This window comes from Mus caroli, unplaced genomic scaffold, assembly GCF_978045245.1.
Source record: "Mus caroli unplaced genomic scaffold, Mus_caroli_1 scaffold_14, whole genome shotgun sequence".
NCBI lineage: Eukaryota > Metazoa > Chordata > Mammalia > Rodentia > Muridae > Mus > Mus caroli.
This window is the reverse complement of record NW_028227269.1, coordinates 53,762,812-53,782,416: the sequence shown is the minus strand read 5'-3', so window position 1 is coordinate 53,782,416 and position 19,605 is coordinate 53,762,812. Positions and strand designations below refer to the sequence as shown.

General features: G+C 36.6%; 1 protein-coding gene across 5 annotated transcripts in view; it reads left to right on the top strand.

Annotated features, from left to right (window-relative positions):
- Positions 1–19,605, top strand: part of Ralgapa1 (Ral GTPase activating protein catalytic subunit alpha 1) — a 209,045-nt gene that overhangs the window by 171,737 nt on the left and 17,703 nt on the right. For all 5 annotated transcript variants that reach the window (XM_085830378.1, XM_021179389.3, XM_029484805.2 and 2 more), the window contains 2 exons: positions 5,232–5,390; positions 6,968–7,095. In XM_085830378.1, the coding sequence (XP_085686504.1) occupies positions 5,232–5,390; positions 6,968–7,095 (287 nt within the window). The remainder of the gene's footprint in view (positions 1–5,231; positions 5,391–6,967; positions 7,096–19,605) is intronic.

Here is a 19,605-nt window from a genome sequence, read left to right as displayed (position 1 = left end):
TCATTGGGAATCCCATGCTCAGTCCAATGGTTGGCTGCAAGCATCCACATCTGTATTGGTTAGGTTCTGGCAGAGCCTCTCAGGAGACAGCTATATCAGGCTCCTGTCAGCAAGCACTTCTTGACATCAGCAATGATGTCTGGGTTTGGTGGTTGTTTATGGGATGGATCCCCAGGTAGGACAGTCTCTGGATGGCCTTTCCTTCCTGTCTCTGCTCCACTCAAGCTAACTTATGAGACAAAAATACTTTAGATGATTTATATTTTATGACACTAAGGAAGTAAAACATTAATTCTAGATTCCTTATTGATAAGATGAATGTGTTGTGATACTATAAAGTGGGTGTCTTCATTCTTTTAAACTCCTGTAACGAATGCCAGAGACTAGAAATGTATAGGGGCTGGTGAGATCAAGAGACTAGCAGATCCAGTGTCTGTTGGAAAGCCACTAACCTGTTCATAGAGGACTGAGCTTCTCACAATAACCCATTTGATAAAAATGACAAGCAAGCACTCTGGGGTCTCTTTTATAGATAGATAGATAGATAGATAGATAGATAGATAGATAGATAGATAGATAGATAGATATTGCCCCCTTAAAAAATTATCTAATCACCTCCCAAAGTCCCTACTCAGTAGGACTTACATTCTCAATACCGTCACAGCCGGGGCTAGGCTCTCAGCATGTAAGCTTTAGGAGGATGCATCTGGTCTGTAACAGTGGCAGAGGGGTGGAGAGCAGGCCATCCCTCTGAAAATACCAATATTCATGAACTCCAGCAAAATAGGATTGTTAAGCAAATGGCTGTGAGCACTTAGTTAATGAGGCAGTGATCACTAGAAGCCACTGCAGTAAGTTCAGCACAACAAATACATCAGAATGAATTTGTGTTGATAGGAATACCAGATGAGAACCAACCATAGACTGTGAGTGTGTGTGTGTGTGTGTGTGTGTGTGTGTGTGTGTGTGTGTGTGTGTAACTTGAAGCAATGTGGTCTTATTAGTCAGGTATGTATGATGATGAATAATTGCATAATCATATTCAGAACACAAACACATATAGGAAAGGCAGTATTGCAAAGTGGTTTAACTTTGGGTTCTGGGACCTGATTGCCTGGATTTGAATATTGTTTCTGTCACTTAAAGGTTTGTTTTGTTTTAAGTTTCAATTGTTTATTGAGAAAAATAGTAATACTGATTGCACTTGCCTTATAAATATTATGACTATTAAGTGAATTCTCACAGAACATATAGAATAGTATGCCCTTAATAAATAGTATATAATAAATAACCTTAATAAATGAAAGGTATCTTTTTAAGCAGAATGAAAATTTGTAATTACTCTTAAGAGAGTAATTACATGGTTTATGTAAGCTTAAACCATTTGACATTTTTGTTCAGAACTTAAATGAAGTTGTAAGAATTTTAATGTAATGATAACCCTAATTTTGAAAAGAATGAGGCAGCAAACTGAATAGCAGAATTCAGCTAACAATAAACCTAAGATATCCTAGACTTGGCAATATAAAACTTAATAAGTAAGAAATCCTCTCTTTAAATTGAGCAATTGATTTTACCTGATTAGAAGAACTTTGCAAGTGGCTGAGTGGCTAGAGGAACTTGCTGCCAAGCCTGGCAACGTAAATTCAATCTCCTAGAAATCTACATGTGCGAGTGCACGTACACGCACACACCACAAACATACACATAAACACAACACAAACTAAATAATTTTTTTAATCTGGAAATTTTAAAGATTGTTAAAAAGAACTTAGCAAGGAAAAGTTTGAGTTGACTAGCTATTTATGTTACCATAAAGTTTCAGAAAATAATTTAGTAACAAAAGAAGAAATAGTCCCATTAATGAGTTTGCTGTATTAGAGCATATATTGATGTTCTATTTCCAGACATTGTGGTTTAATAGAAATATCAGTAAACTGAGAAAATAATCCAGGAAAATGGCACTTTAACCTGAAAAAGAAAAGTGAAGAAGCTATTAAACTATCTTCAAATTCTTCAGAAGATAACTTCTAGGTACATGGTCCATTCTTTCTTCTAGGTACATGTTCGATTCTTTTGGTAAGGCTAATTTGCAAGAACTAGTGTCAGGAAGGCAGGTTTTGCTTCATGTAAAGAATGTTATGATGATTTGGGTTCATTAAAGATAGAATAGTCAAATTGTGAGCACTTACACTCCATAACTTTTAAAAATTTTGAGCGGAGACCAGTTATCTATCCCTCAGGATATCACAGTGGAGCTACTATATTGGGTGTGAAATTCCTCCTTTAGAATATCTTTCAATATTAACATTCTTTAATGGATAAAGAACTAGAGTTTGTGCCAGGTGTGGTGGCACACGCCTTTAATCCCAGCACTCGCACTCAGGAGGCAGAGGCAGGCAGATTTCTGAGTTCAAGGCCAGCCTGGTCTACAGAGTGAGTTCCAGGACAGCCAGGGCTACACAGAGAAACCCTGTCTCGAAAAAACCAAAACAATAAAAAAGAAGAATTAGAGTTTTCGCATGCTGAATTTCATTTTATTTTCTTCACAAACTAATACTGGTCATCTGTATCCTATATTATACAGTTTAGATTCCAGAGTGACATCAGTAGCAGTTGAGAAGTGACTTTAGAAGAGTACTTTGGTTACCAGTCACAGCAGTCTCAAGTACTCTCAAAAGCTGGCTTGCACATGGGTTCAAAAGCATGCATGCTTTAGTACAAGCACTTAGGCAGCAAAGGCAGAATCTCTGTGTTTGAGGCCACTCTAGTCTACATTAAGTTTCAGGACAGTCAAAGCTATACAGAGAAACCCTGTCTCAAAACAAACGAATGAAAAGGAAAGGAAAGGAAAGGAAAGGAAAGGAAAGGAAAGGAAAGGAAAGGAAAGGAAAGGAAAGGAAAGGAAAGGAAAGGAAAAAGGAAAAAAAGGAAAGGAAAGGAAAAAGGAAAAAAAGGAACAAGGAAAAAAGAAAAAAGAAAAAAGGAAAGGAAAAAGAAAAGAAACAAAAGGAGGGAGGAAGACGGACAAGAAAAGAAGAGAAAAGAAAGGCACTCCTTTGAGAAATTTAGAGTACAGAAAAACTTAGCTGAATATGCATAAGACTGATCTTTTAAGCCCTTAAGAGGTAAGAAATAAATATAAAATAGTACATAAAGTATCTGTACCAAATTTAGAGATAGCAAATCTGTTTACTGACTTGCTTTTATTGCTGGCATTATGACTTTTGTTACCTTTTGATCACTAGAAAATCATCTTCCACTGGTCTTTCAAATTGTTTCAAAATACACAGCAATGATTAACAACATCTCAATTTCTATTTAATCATTATACTTCAGGTTTTAAAATTATAAAAATGTCATATGATAGCCTAAACAACTATATTTTTAGCATTGAATCTAAATAATAAAGGATTTTCATGAAAATTTTTCCTTTAAATATCAAACACATATAGAATGATTTGCTGATTCACATTTCTATACAAAATATATTATAATATCTTGACCCAAAAAATGTGTTCTTTTAAACTTCTAACAGACCTTAAATATTATATGGAAGATATTTGAAGACAACTTTGGATAAAAGATAATAATATAGTTGTCTTGTTCTCGTTTCTTTAGATAAGTGGCACTAGAAATTATAGATAATTTTGGCAAGAGTTCAAGGGTTAATGTAGCAGATAAATAAAAGGAATTTTCTGTAAATTGAGACCTGCATTATTTCAGTTGTCTTGTCTTTCCTAACCTAACTCATTTAATTTTAAAAAGTAAATACTTAAATTCTTCCTGACAGTGTGCTCAGCTTTTACTATCATTTATTACTTCAATTATACTTGATATCACTTAGAACAATCTGCCATTTGGAAATCTCAGTATAGCCTGGAGCTTAGTATTAGATCTGGCTGCTATTGTAACATGTACAGCATATGACATTAATGTATCAAAATTAGATTGGATCATCCCTCCTGGTTAAATTTATTTCACATTTCTTTTGTATTCAGTTAACATAAACCTATTAGGGAAGCTGACACATGGGGATGGCTGTATAGGAAGGATATTTTTAAAGTATTTTGATTAAAAAATGAAATTATAGGGCCATGGCTTTTCTAGGTTGTGTAACCCTTTTTTGCTTTTTAAAAATGGCATGAAGTTCAAGTCTGCATTTATGTCATTCCTGTGTTATACACAGGTGTAAGGAGTCAATTCCAGGGCTAAGGAGTGAGTACTAAGATCCTTTGAAAAAATGGAACTTAGCTTCTCTTTTTGTTTTAGGCAGACATTACGGTTTTTTATCTACCTTATATATTTAACCCAGAAATTACATATGTAATAAATAGAAATTTCCCATACCTCGCTCAGAACTACGTTATCCTTCTCTCGTGTCTAAACTTTCACAGCCAGGGTGAACGCCCAGTTACCTGGGAGGGATGGAGAGCCAGTGTAAAGCATCTGCCAGGCATGCACCCACATGTTCCAAGTAGCAGAGTCTATAGATAAACTAGATGAGGAAATTGTGTAATAAAATTGAGGTTTATACCATACTCCACATGAAGAAAACTCAATAGCATACAGTAAATTCATTTTAAGCAAGTTATTAGAAACAACTTTTAAATCCTTTCTTACAGTTTTAATTATCATAACAGAACTCTCTCAAGATTGCCAGAAGCACCTTTGTAAACAGCACAAATATCTAAGTAACATTTTTTTAGGGCCCAATAAATATCAAAACATCTATTTGGAGGATTTTAGGTTTCATTGTGGGAGGTACCTAAAAATTAACTTGTTAGACCAAAAATGACCAACTCTCCCTTGCTCAATAAGTGGTTATAAAATGTACGAGTGTCCTGTTTGTTTGTCTGTCTGTCTGTTTCTTGCTGCCTTCTCCAGGCCACCTTACTACTCATTAGCACTGCAGAAAGTAAATAAACTAAGAGGAGAAGACTCAGAAAGCAGTCCCTTTTAAAGTAACCTTTGAGAATGGAATTGCGCTGCTACCGTTGCCAGTTTAAGAGTTGTGCCGTGACTCGTCTAAGTTCTTCCTGTCTCTGACTGTGGGAGTTAAAAAATGCCTGGTCTTCTGTTGTCCCTTGATGACTTTGAGTGTTGTTATTTTATCTTCTGTTGTCACCAAAATGATCAGCCACTTCCCTTCTAGGTTGATGTCACTAGTCGTATAGCTATGCTCACATGGCTTTTATAAAATGCTATAATCTATTTCCTTGATTTTCCAGTTGAGACATCTAGGAAATGATGAAGTGCACATTGTTTGGTCAGAACATACTAGAGACTACAGGAGAGGAATTATTCCTACTGAGTTTGGTGATGTCCTCATTGTAATATATCCAATGAAAAACCACATGTTCAGTATCCAGATCATGAAAAAACCAGAGGTGAGAACTTCTTAGCTTCTATCTTTGTAATAGATTTGCAGTTGTGGGAAATGCAATGGGGTAAATGCAACCAACTGTAGCTGTGTAGATTGTCTTAAACATCGTGTGGAAGAAACTAACCCACCACCTAGGGAGACAGCTAGGCAGTGCCTGAGTGAAAGTTCCTTGTACTTAGCTCCGCTTTTATTAAAGTAGAAAACAATTACAGTTTTCTAAAAGACCCAGTAAGAAGCAGGCAGGTATTAGCAAAACAGTTGTATTCTCAGCAGGGCTGAAGAAAGATGATTTCTTCCACAGGTACAAGACCAACCTGCTCGATTTAGCAAATCCCAGGCCAGCCAGTGCTACTTAATGAGATCCTGTCTTAGAACACTAAAACTATTTTTTAAATAATTTAAATTTTTTTCATTTTTTAAATGAAATGCCTACAAATAATTTTTAGCTGTTAAGATGTTACCTCTCCTATGGTTGGATAGCTTAGATGTACCACAGGATTTCAACAACTATTTCAAAACTGTGTTGGGTTTTTTGGTTTGTTTAGTAAACCAGAAGTCCACATATAACAGGGTGCAGCATAGTTTTGTGTGCAGCCTACAAACTGAGTGCTTTCTTATATTTTTATATTTTTAAAGCTTTTGATTAAAAAACAGAATTGAAGTATAATCTGACCACAAAACCTAAAATACTATCATCCTTGAGTAGTTTTCTTGCCTTGAAGCACCATTTGTGTCTACGATTTTTAAACAGGTCTGTTTTGTTGGTGACTTTTTGTTTGGTTGGTTGGTTTTGTTTTGTTTTGTTTTGGCTTTGTTTTGTTTTTCCAGTATTGGTTCTTGTACATAGCTGGGTTAACACTCTACCACTGACCTATATATTCACAGCTCTAATGTCAACTGATAGGGTGACAGTTAATTATCAAAGCATAGATTTTGTTTTATAATTAGCTAGCCAAATACATTTTAGGTTCTGTGTTTGTGTTGTTTGCTTTTTGTCACTGTGACAAAGTCCTAGGAAAAATATCTTAAGAGGAAAGATGTCTTTGTCTCATGATTTCAGTCCATGGTCATTTGACCTCCATGATTCAGGGCCTGTGGATCAAAGATCTTGTCACCCAGTACCTTCTCTAGAGCCACCCTTCCAAACATGGTCCGGGGAGTTGAGCATTCAACATGAGTTTCATGTCCAAACTATAAGAATAAAACTGGTAATTCACAAAAATGACCATCTGACTGCCTACCTATAAAATGCTTATCTTTTCCTGTTTACTTAATAGAAGAATTGATTTTGTGTTTGTATACAGTTGAAACTACAAAACTTTGGGAATTGGCAGAGGATATAAATTACTTAGTTATACAAAGCACATAGTCCTTTGAATGGACACCCTGTTGACCTTGGGCGTTTCTGTTTGTTGTTCTAGTATGAGTGCTTCATCATGTAAAAAATTGAATTTGAATATTTTTACTGGAAATAAACCAAAGAGGAAGCAAGAACACATTTGTGTATAGAGGATCTTGATTGTTTTTATTATAGTCTTTCTACAGTTTGACTTTAAAATTATGTTCTGATCTCTCTATCAGGTTCCCTTCTTTGGTCCACTTTTTGATGGTGCTATTGTGAATGGAAAAGTTCTGCCCATTATGGTTCGATCCACAGCAATAAATGCTAGCCGTGCTCTGAAATCACTGATTCCATTGTATCAAAATTTGTATCCTTTTTTACTGTGTGGTTAGTATACTAGTTACATCTACTTTACAAAAGGGTAAATGTTTCTTATGTATTAAGACTAGAGTTTCTGTTGGTAAGCAGATGGCAGAGTTCCTCCCTCATGATTGACACTTGTGGTACTTCAGTGGTGTGTTTCCTTAGACACTTTTAATAGATATTAGTCTTTGCCTTAGTTAATTAGGATGCCATTATATGCCGAACTCTGTGCTACTCTGGCAGTGTAGAACTAATCCAAACAATCACTGAAAATAATTCAGTCTCCATGGAAAAACATACTGTTTTTACTACATTGTTTTAAAAGAGGGGTGTGCAGGGTGTCTACTAATAAGGAGTCAACCAGTCAGCTGGAAGTTGGTGTCCAGAAACATTCGTGAGAAAAAGGAATTTGAACCAGTCTTAATTGGTAAATAATGAGATGGATGAGATTAAAAACCTTGTAAACGTGGAGCAGTGTAACGAGAGTCATGAAAGTATGTGAAGGTGTGGGATGCTTAGGAACATGGCTTCTGGAGTGAGCCTCTCTGGCTGGTGTGGGATGCTTAGGAACATGGCTTCCGGAGTGAGTCTCTCTGGCTGGTGTGGGATGTTTAGGAACATGGCTTCTGGAGTGAGCCTCTCTGGCTGGAGCTGCTCCTCTGGAGCTGCGCTGCCCTCTGCATAGCCCTGAACTTCATGAGCTCATTGTGCTTCCCTAAGAACTGAACTTAGTCATGATAACTAGCTCTTTCCTTCCCTTCAGTTTCTAGAATTAAACCCAGACCTTGATCATGCTACACAATCACTCTACCACCAAGCATAATCTTAGCCCAAGTCATAGAATATTTGAATCTCATTTTTTTTAATCTGTAAAAACATTCTAATATTGCCTAGGCATTAATGTGAGTACTAAATGAGATTTTATATAATTACTTAGAATTGTTACAATTGATATAAAACATCTCCACCCAAGACTAAGGAATTGCTTAATTGAGTTTTTATATTGGGCTGATTAGCTGTTTGAGGTGAATTCTCAGGCCTACTTTATGATATTTTTAATATTTAATCATATTGAGATAATGGTTGCCACATTAGAGAATATTGTAGGATGAAAAGAAATAATTTCAATGAAAATAGTAGAAATGAACACTGTTTTTAAAACAGCAAATCTGAACAGTTCTTACCAACAGAATTTCTTGTAGAACACATAGACTAAGGAGCTGGAGAGATGGCTCAGCAGTTACGATCATGTCCTGCTCTTGCAGAGGACCTGAGCTGGGTTCTGCGTCATACTTGAGCTCCATGATGCTGCTGCCTCTTCAGGAGCCTGTACTCATGTGCCTGGGCTGAGCCCATGTGTACACAGACCCACTTAACATTTTAAAATAAAAAAAATAGAGTGAAACTATTACATAGACCAAACAAACCTCTCCACACTGTAGGAAATTGTTTTTCATACCATTTAAGAGTACTCACTCAGCCCTCCATATCCAGGGTTCCACATTTGAAAAACTCAAGCAGCAATGTTGAGGTTGACTGTATGAAAATACTTCACCATTATACAAAGGGTGCTCAGATCCCTGGGGTTCCCGAGAAATCTCCGTCTATGGTAAGAGAAGCAATAGTAGATATTCCTATCCCTCGTTAATCTGAAGAATATATATGTTTTGCAAACTGCAGAAGACAATCTGTATTCTATAGACTATTCTATATTCTATTGTTGAAGAGGAGCCACGTGCAGTAGGTGCTCCTACATCCAGAGCTGTAAAGGCAAAGAGAGTGGGTCACTCAGATCAAGAAGTCAAGACAAGCTGCAGCAGCAGACCCTATCTCAGAAGTACTAATGAGTGAGTAGAGGTAGGAAGGAATGCTATGGGGAATGACTGCTTTACTTGATTTTTATCATGAAAGTTTATATAATAAATTACAGCTGGATACTTGTATTTAGAGGTATTAAAGTATAAGAATATATGTTTTAATTTTAAATAACATACTGATTTCAGAAATGTGTCAAATTTTAAAATGTATGTTTTTGACATCAGATTTTCAGAGAGGAGAAAAATTGTGTATTCTAAAATAAATCAATATGCTTAACATGAATAATAGTAGAAATTGAAATAGAAGTTGGTTTTGAAAACCTCCTGAGTTAATACTTTAATCCTCATCAAAGAAATGAAAAGGTGAAATATGATAAACTCAATTGTATTTATATAATTATACTGCTGGGTCAGTTATCTTATGCACCATAATAGTGCCTACTAAGATTCCACAGCATAAATTGTGCTATTTATGATCATTAAATGGAGTTTAAATTTTATCCTAGGAGCATCTTCTGTAACTATGAATCTAATGTTGTTCAGAAAATGAGGACAGTATTGATTGTCATATGCTGCCCAAATCGATCATGCTAGCAACCAGAATTACAGTAATCTGTCAGTATTGATGACTGTCTTTCAAGCTTTGAAACCTCTCCCTCACTTCACTTGTTGTTTCTGACATTACTTGTACTTGAAAAGCATTTTCATGCAACCTCTGATTTTGTCGCTAGGTACTTTTGTCTCTTAAGCTCAATTTGTTGGTTTGATCATGCAATTAGAATTGAATTGCCACACTCGGGAGGCAGACCAGGCAGACTCTGGTTAGCCATTGAGCCCGAGCAGTGTTTCGGGTTTGATCTTAGGCCATCGTTTTATGCCGAGATACTGAGAAAGAGTTCCAGTCTGTTGGCTTGCTTAGTTTGGGGTTTTACAATGGTAGTAAAAGCTTTTATTTCACCATCTTGCCAGTTTTAACTCTATTCTTTAAGTAAAAATTTGTTTGATCCTTAAGAAAGTTTCACTATGCCTTGAAAGGCACATATGTTTAAGTATAATCTGTCATTGCTTGTGATCTTTCTGTTTTAGTGTGAGATTTACATGCAGGGATTTTAAGAATTTATAGTATATAATCATATTAATAAATCCAGAGAAACACAATGTGTAAAATTATGTAAGTCATCCTCTGTATCCGTGGGGGATTAGTTACTGAGGATACAACATCTACAAGTGGTTAAAGTAGTCCTTTCTGCTAACTCCCACAAATTCCTTCAGATGTTAATCATCCTTAGGTTGCTTATGATATCTAATACAATGTCAATGTTAAGTAAATAACAAGGAAGATGTAGGGATTGGCTTCCCCAGCTGTCGTGATTGGTAAATACCAAATCTGTAGACCTAAGAAGAGTTGCTGTTGCTGTCAGTCTTAAGGCAACTACAGTAAAATCCTTTCTTTCTCAAGTGACCTTCAGGTTTTGACTGGATGAGTCCTCCCTGCATAATGTGGATAATGGACTTTACTCAGGTATACTAATTTAAGTAGTAATCACATCTAGACAAAAATAAGAACATGTAGACTGGTGTTCGACCAAACAGTGTGTCCTTGACCCAGCTAAGTTGACATATAATATTCATAGACTTATTCTAACTTGCTTTACATCTTAATTATTTCTCTTATATAATTTTGATAAAAGTACATAAACCATAAATGTTGATATATGATGAAGTACTATACTTATTAAGATGTTAAAAAATATATCTGTAGTTTTTCTTTTCTTCTTTAAGATACATTTACTAGGATGTCAAGATGGCTAAGTCTTTGTACCAGACTCAAGTATATTTATTGAAAGCCAGGGCTAGTAGCACATACCTATAAGTTCCAACATGATGGTAACTGAGACAGGAGGAGTGTGAGTGTGAAGCCACCTGGGCAATAATAGCAAGACTCTATCTCAAAAGAAAAATGATATATGTGAGTATGTGTATGTTTGTGTATATATGTATATACACACATCAAGCTGTGCCCATATGTGTATATACACACATCATTTACACAATATTAGCAAAGATTTTGAACTGATGCAAACATTCAGGTGGTACTTACCCTTATAAAGGTAATAAGAAAGAATACACAGATAGTAATAATTATAATGCAAGTGGGGTTACAAACAAATTCATATGGACGTTCCGTGGAATAAAATCAGGAAAGAATATGTAGAAAATCTGGGTCTCAATGGATAGGATTTAAGTAGATGGAATGTGACATGTATGCTGTAATTCTTTTTTGTTATTGTTGGTTTTGGTTTTTGAGACAGGGTCTCTCTGTGTAGCCCTGACTTCCCTGGAACTCGCTGGGTAGACAAGGCCTAGTCTTGAACGCACAGAAATTCATCTGCCTCTGTCTCTCAAGTGCTAAGATTAAAGGCATGTGCCACCAGGCCCAGCCTGTACTACAGTTCTTGTGATTTATAGCCAGGGCTTTGTATGTGTCTGTATATAATATATGTGATATTCTAAGATACACAGTATAAAGAATACTATATAGTTAAATGGCATATTTAAAGAATACTTTTCACCTAGGCTTAATACACTTTCCTATCACAACCAATATTATTTGGTTTTTCTCAATCTGTTTAAATTGACTTTTCTTAAATGCCAGAATTGGCTTTGTTTATCTTTATCAGACAGATTACTAAATTCAATGATAATTCTTCAATTAGTCGCAGTTTGTTAGCCCTGCAGTTCTACTGTTCAGATGTAAAGGACCTGTTGCACAAGTGTGAGAGCCAAAGCTAAATGAATGGTAATTGATTGGCTCCACTAATGCAGGTCTCTTCATTATGATAGGACATTGTAAAGCTCCTTAGGGGGGTCCCATCAATATTGCTGCCATTTCCTGTTAAAAGAAAATGAGTTTCTTGAAAAGCTACCTAATTTTATGTATTTACTGTCCTTTGTAAGGCATTTTCTTAGAAGATAACATCAATAAATATGGACTATCCTTAATTTAATCTCTAAGAAGGAGATAATTATAGTACCAAACCCAAGATTAGTGTAAGGATTAAATAAAACTGTCCAGTGACCCACTAGGCACCCTGCCTGTCATCTCTAGCAGCAGCTCAGGAAACTGTAGCTGTGTGGGAGCTAATGACGTTATTACTGTCTGAAGCGCAGACCTTGGGCATGGAGAAGGCTCCCAGCGCGTCTCTGCCCACTGCAGCAGATGGACATTTGGTTGATTACCTGTAAACTGTTCTTTTTATCTTGCCCTCCCAGCCGCATAGGCCTTACTGTAGCTTTGTCAAACATGCCTCATACTTCAACCCCATATTTCTTCAGCTAAGCCAAATTCATCTTCTATAAATGCTCATTTTTTAAAGCTCCTAGAATATGAACCTCTGCTATTTTCTACCTAATATACTCTTTCATTATGACTTAAATGATACATCTTCAGGAGGCAAAAAATTAAAATTAAAATAATTTCTCCATTAAGCAAACTTATTTCTCACACTGCCTGAAAACATTTTGCTATAGTACTTACATATTTGTGCACATATGTGTGAGTCTTACTTTCCTCCTGATTTCAACTGACTTAGCACAATGTCTAGCCTATGGTAAATGGGCAGGAACACACCATACTAGAACAAGGATAGCAATAGTGGGTGGATTCCTAACTTTTTGTTTCAGCAGAAAAATTTTACTCATTATACTTTAAAAGTTCACGTGAGCTTCCACCATAGATGCTGGGAAGATCCTCTACAAGAGGGTCACTGTTCTTAACTATTAAACCATCTCTCCGGCCTATTATCTATATTTTGAGTTTATTAACAGCTTATTTTTTGAAAAGTTTTTAAAAACTTTTTTATTTATAACTTGCTTATAGTTTTAAATTTATATTAAACTAGGCCACATGGGGCTAGGAAACATGGCTCAGAAGTCAAGCCCTTGAAAAGCAGCTGAGTTCAGTCTCCAGCACCCATGAGGAGATCATAACTATCTGTAAGGCCAGTTTCACAGGACCCAGGACCTTCTTCTGAACTCCACTGACACAAGGCGCATGCATGGTCTGTATACATTCATGCAAGAAGAATACTCACACATACAAAAGAAAATAAATCTTTAAAAATGTTATAACTTGGCTGCCACTTTGTAGAGTGTACTGGATGGGTGAAATGAGGCATTCTAGAACCAGAAGAAATTGCTTTGGCACACAGATAAAACAACAGTATACACTTGGAGAAGGTCAATTTTGTTTGTTTGGTTTTTGTTTTTTGAGAAAGAAACTTGCTATGTAGCCCTGACTGGCCTAGTATTTACTGTGTTGACCAGGCAGGCCTTGCATTTACAGAGATCTGCTTGCCTCTGCCTCCTGAGTACTAGGGTTAAAGTCGCACACCACCATGTCCCAGGAGTTAATTTTGATTGTTAGTGTATTTTTTATTAATGAACATTATAGTTAGTGAGGATCATATATTTTCACAGATGAATGATAAAAGATAAGGGGCAAAGAGTATTTTTTAGAGAGAAAAGTGAGCCAAGACATGTCTGACTTGGTGGCAGATGTTGGTATCCCCTCCAAGATGATTTTGTACAGTTAGTTCCACGTGCTCACAGGTCCTCACTAAAGGCAGGAAAGGTCAGAGCCACAGGTGAGCAGCGGAGGGAGCCAGACCTTCAGCTGAGTGCTGCAGCATTTGCACCCGTATGTTCATGCCACTAACAATTCCACAGGGAGTCTCCTATCTAGTGGCACACTTCCCACTTTCTAAATCACTGTTTGGAACCTAATGGAGAGTTGGTTAACGGAAAATATTCACAAGTATGAAAAGAACGTCTGCTGTGTCCTTGCAGCTACTGTTTGATAATAATTGTTGTGTTAGGATTTCTCCAAGAGTTAAAATACCTTACTGGCCTGCCTGTAGCTAATTGGAGTATTTACATCTTCTTCTGTGTTAAAGACTTGGATATTTTCCTGTATTCGTGTGTATCCCATTGACCTGGATTTTGTTGACAACCCTAATAGTGTCTCTGCAAACAAAACAGTTCTTTAAATAGGGCCACTGGATGTGCATTGTACTTTTATAGTGATGCTAATATATTCCCTACTCTACTGTGTGGGTGGTTTATTTGTTTGGTTGGTTTTTTCTTTTACTTTTTTAGCTCTTTCTTTCATTGGGTGGAAACCTTGTCAGTGATATGGTTAATTATCTAGTAGATTCCTTCCAGTCATTGTAGTAATCTTTTAGCACACTTTTTCATTATTATTGTTGGTTTGGAAATAACATATTCGACTTATGCTTTCAACAACAAAAAAAATAATAATATGGTGGCAAACACCTATAGAAGCAACTACTTGAAGAGCTGAGGCAGGACAATTCCAAGTTTTAGATCAGACTAGAATACATAATAAGTTCACTATGTATCCAAGTTTAAAAACCAGAACTTTTCTTTAAGGGGTCTGTAACTTGATGGAAGAACACTTGCCTAGCATATATAATTCTCTGATAATGAAAAGAGGTTGAGGGAGAAAGAAGAGGAAAGGGGAGCCCAAAAATACAAAGTAAGGAAATAAATGTGAAACTCTATGGTATATAATAAATATGTGATGAAAATAGAGAAAGTTCTGTGGAATTGAACCAATAATCTAAAAGTGCCAAATTCTCACTCTCAAATACTTTCTCTCTCCCCTCCTCCCTGCCTCGGCTTCTCTCTGTCTCTTTCTCTGACTCACTCTGTCTCTCTGTCCGTGTGTGTGTGTGTGTGTGTGTGTGTGTGTGTGTGTGTGTTTGCGTGCACGCATGCGTGCTTCTGTCTATCTGTCTGCCTGCCTGTCTGCCTGTCGATCAGTCGAGGCAAGGATTTAGCTCTGGCTAGGCTGAGACTCACTATATAAACCACACTGAGCTTGAACTCTCAGAGATCCTCCTGTCTCTCCTCTCAGCCTCAGCCACCCGTGTGCTGGAGTTAAAGGTGTGGATCACTACATCTGGTGGTAACACTGTCTCTTAATGTTTTCTTGAGGTAATCTTTTACTAGGGTTTCACTTGATGTTAATAATTTTACTATATTTACACTGTAGGAACTCACAAAAATGGCTTTAGTTACATGATCAACTTTGTTGTTTTAATCTGGTTTTCTCCTCTACCAAGATCTGACATTAACCATATTAGTAAGGAATTTCAGGTCATTCGCTTACTCACATATTTGTTGACTCCATTCAATCTAGGAGACACTGTCCAAGCAAAGCTAGAATTTTAAAAGTCACTCCTTTCTCCAGGTGTGGCTATGGTGGTGTACATCTTTAATTCCAGCACTAAGAAGGGAGAGGCAAATTCTCTGAGTTCAAGGCCAGTCTGATCTACATATGGAATTCTAGTACAGCCAGAGCTATAGTAAGACTTTGTCACACACACGTTTGAGGGCAAACAGTGATGTGGAAGAGGAGATCCTATGAACTAGATTAGTAAACTGCACACTGAGAACCCAGCAGAAAGGATATGCACAAAGTAAGATAGTAATGGCGATTGTGAATGAGAAAAGATAGTGTTGGGGTGGAGGGCATTAGGATTGGCTTTCCCAAAGAACTCTGTTCTACAGGTTACATCAGATACCCAGGACTTCATGAGACAGAGAAGACTAAAGTGGTTCAGGGTAGGAAAGGGACATGGTTAACATATGAAGTGTAATGTTTTCAAACAGTGCAAGTTAGGACCAGGGATCAGTGGGTAAAAGCAACCTGAATCCATCCCTCTGAACCCACAGAAGAAGCCAGACGCAGTGCGTGCGTCTGTATTCCCAGCCCTTCTCCTGATAAAAGGTGGAGACTAGAACACTGCCCAGAAGCTGGCTTCAGCAGTTGAGTTCCTGAAATGAAAGACTCTACCTCAGAACAAAGTGGAAGAATCAACTCCCCCAAAGCTGTTCTCTGACTTCCTGGAGTACTGACTTACAAGGTGTCCATTCTCCCTCTGCCCTCTAAGGACAGAAGTCCGAGTTTCAGTGCAAGCAGTTCACACTGTTGGGTGATACAGTGCAAAGGGGAGAACGGGAGCAGGTGAGGATGGAGGAATGTATCTAAACAAGACAGTGCAGCTGAAAAGAAAGAAAAGCAAAGTGAACTTGATTTTTGGTTTTTTGTTTTGTTTGTTTGTTTTGCCATTGTGGCAGCCAGTGACAATCCCTTCCACTGTTGTATGCCTTTTGTCCAGTGATTAATTGAGGAATTATACTTTAAATTAATCATTTATCATATCTTGGAAAAGCCTTTCCAATGCGTGTTTTATTAACTATCATTTTCATAAATTTCAATTTTTGTATAATTTATCAAGCAGTTATTGTCAGACTAGTAACAGTCATAGCTTGTGTATTTTCTTCGTGAGACTGAAAAAGTATCTGTAAATGTTTGGCAACATTTATATATGTTGGTCATTTTTAAAGAGCATTTCAGATTTTATATTTCCTATGGTAGACTTTGTAGGGCTGAGAATCAGACTCTGTATGCTTGCTATACACACGCTCCACTTCTGAGCTGAGCAAGCTGTCCCTCAGCACTTTTGTGTGTGAGACAGGGTTTTATCAATGGTTTACTGTGTACTGTAGGCTGGTCTTGAACTCAAAGTCTGCTTCTGTCTCCCATATTTTTGGGATTACAGTTTGTGCCCCAACACCTGGTTTACACTACATTCTTACACAACAATCTTGCTGTTTTTATATATTATGCATTTATACATTACTGGCAAGTTAAGAGTTTATAGCCTATTTTTGGTGGGGGGAGGGGTTCCTATTCTTATTATATGTTGGCTTCATGACAAAAAAAAAACACATGTTTTTGTCAAATCTAGTGTGACAGTATGGTCCACAAATGCCAATCTAGACAGTTGGGTCATATTCCAGGGTGCTGTGCACAGGGGAGACAGGAAGCTGCAATAGGACCTGGACAAACTGTTCCTGGGACACCCAAGCTGATGTTGGCCTCATGGTTCTGCCTTTACCCTGCCCTTCTCACCAGTGCTGGCCGTGCCTGCAGGTGATAAGGATAAACTGATATAGTCATATTATTATTTATCACACTTACGCTCAAACTGCACTCTAGTCTTCATCTAAATATAAAAACAACCTTAGATTCAGAGAGCAAATAGGCTATAAAGCAGAAATCAGCCTAACTCGTTAGCCTGTTTGACATAGAAACTAAAGTGCTTTTAATCCTTTACTAAAGAGCTTTTAATAGTGAACTTTTAATAACTACAATGAAATAAAAATTGAAAGCATGGGTCAGAACTCTCCCCATTTTCTGCTAAATCCGTGCTCTCAAACACTACACTCTAGCCTATTTAGACCATAACTTTTGCTTGCCAAACCACTGTTGCCATCCATCTGTCCATGCCAGAGTAAAGAAGGTCCAGCTTTTAGTGAAGCTTTGCATTTCACATAAGGTATGTGAAGTGAAATTTCACAAGGGACATGATGGATCCTGATTCTTAGTGATAAACCTTTGAGGCCATCAGGGTTGGCATATGGTCCAGTATGATATGAAGGCTTGGGTTCCCTGGCTTCACTTCTTTGGCGTGAAGCTGATAAAACCTGGCTCTTGAGTATTATTTCACTGGACACCAATCATGGGCAGCAGGAACTGCCCATTTAACTCTCTGTGGGAAGGAAGCCCAGAGAGCATTCACAATGGTACTATTGTCAAGTTGCAAACTGCTCTGAACAGCTTGACAGCCAGGGAGGAGGGGAAGGGGTTGCTTTACTAATTGCTGCTCAGAAAAGAGAAGGAACAAAAATAGCTGTTGCAGAACTGATGTTCCACATTTACTTACGCTCTTGATAGGAGTGTTGACTTTCCTGTAGCACATAGCTGCTAGCAAAGAGAAAGCAAATGAATATATTTAAGCCGCCACCTGTAGTACTCCCTTGTTAACATGCCATATCTGTTTTCAGCCCACCAGCTTACACTATAGCAATGACACTTTAATTTCATTATATTTCTATGTTTAGATGAAAATAATGCAGTCTTATATCCATAAAATTTTAATGAGAAATGGCTTTAAACCACCACAATTCACCTATCAGATAAAATAATAAATCTGGCTTTGTTTACTTTTCACTTTGCCTTTTTTGGAATTTCCAGATATCTGAGTGTATAACGTAGCATATATATGATATATTATTATAGAATTGTAAATCAACTGCGTTACAGTCACAGTTGCTAAAATAAGTGATACAGCACACCTTAAGGTTAATTCCTAATTTACAATTTAATAAATAGCTAATGAGTGTTTTAATCACATGCCCTTGCCTCTGTGAGCTCTGTCCAGTGTGATTGTCTTTAATAATGGGAAGTTGTGTCCTTTTTATGAAGTCTATATCCTGTTGTTTGTATAAGCACTCCTTGAGCTTTTCTGTTTTCTTCTGCAATTCTTTCCACAAGCCATTGATCATTATGAAACAAACAAACAATGATCTACTTTTTTTTTCTTTTTTAAGTTTAAGCTTATTTTAAGCTCCAGGGATTCTGGCCCCATGGTATATTTCCACAGATGATTATTTTTTCAACTGAAATTAAATTGACCAAGTTATAGTTGATGTTACAATTTATGTAGCTGTCCTTGTATAAGAGCAGGAAGAGATATTTTAGGACAACTTTTTACTGTAATTTCTTATGTAATTGAGATGTTCCTGCTAAAGTTGGAGAAAGTCGAGTGCATGTTTTATAAAATTAGTAAATCTGTAAAATTTACTAGAATTCCCTCTCCTTGTATCCCCTTAAGTGATTTAGTAAATGGCATTAGTGCAGTATTTCAAAAACAGTAAGTCATTGAATACCCATTCTTCCTTCTACTGCAGAATAGATTATATTTAAAGTCAAGATTAATGGGCAGATTTGGATGTTAAAGCCCAGTGTCCCAGGCTGTCATTCCCTGGGGGCACATAGTGCATTAGTTTAAGCCAATATACTGCTTATCATAGATTCTATGACCATATTTGAAATGGCAATTTGCTGTGCTTTGTTAATACTTGCTATGATAATAAAATCACTTTAGTGTATGCCCAATAATTACAGCATTTAAAATCTTAATTATATTAGTACACATTTAAGTAGAGATAAAACTTAAGTAATTGTATACTGTAAAATCTCGTTTTAGAGTTTGGGGAGATTTTTGGTTTGGGGGTGTTTTTCACTTTTGTTTTCTTTGTGTGTCTGTGTATATGTGTCTGTGTTTGTGTGTTAGTTATTTTTTCCTTTTTGCAATGATCTGACAAGATATGAGCTTAGTATTTAACTGAAACTCCTACATCAATTTCCTCTATTTTGGTGTACTGGAAATTTTGTTCCCAAAAGAAACAACACAAAGAGACCATGTTTCTAGTACCTCCCAGTAGCTTTAGGCTCACTCCAGTACTAGTAATTTTGGAACAGTTCTTTACTCAATAGGAAGATTTCATTATTAAAGATTAATGATAATACTCTTAAGTAGATGTTAACAAGAATAGGTACAAAGTTTTTATTTCATTAAAATTGAAGTTCAGATAGCTTAGTTTTTCTTTTAAATATTTTGTTTCATACATCTTTTGTGAAGGTAGGAGATATATATATATATATATATATATATATATATATATATATATATATATATGTATTTGATAGTCATGCTAGTGACTTTGGAAATCACCAATGATGATTGGATTATTAAATCAGA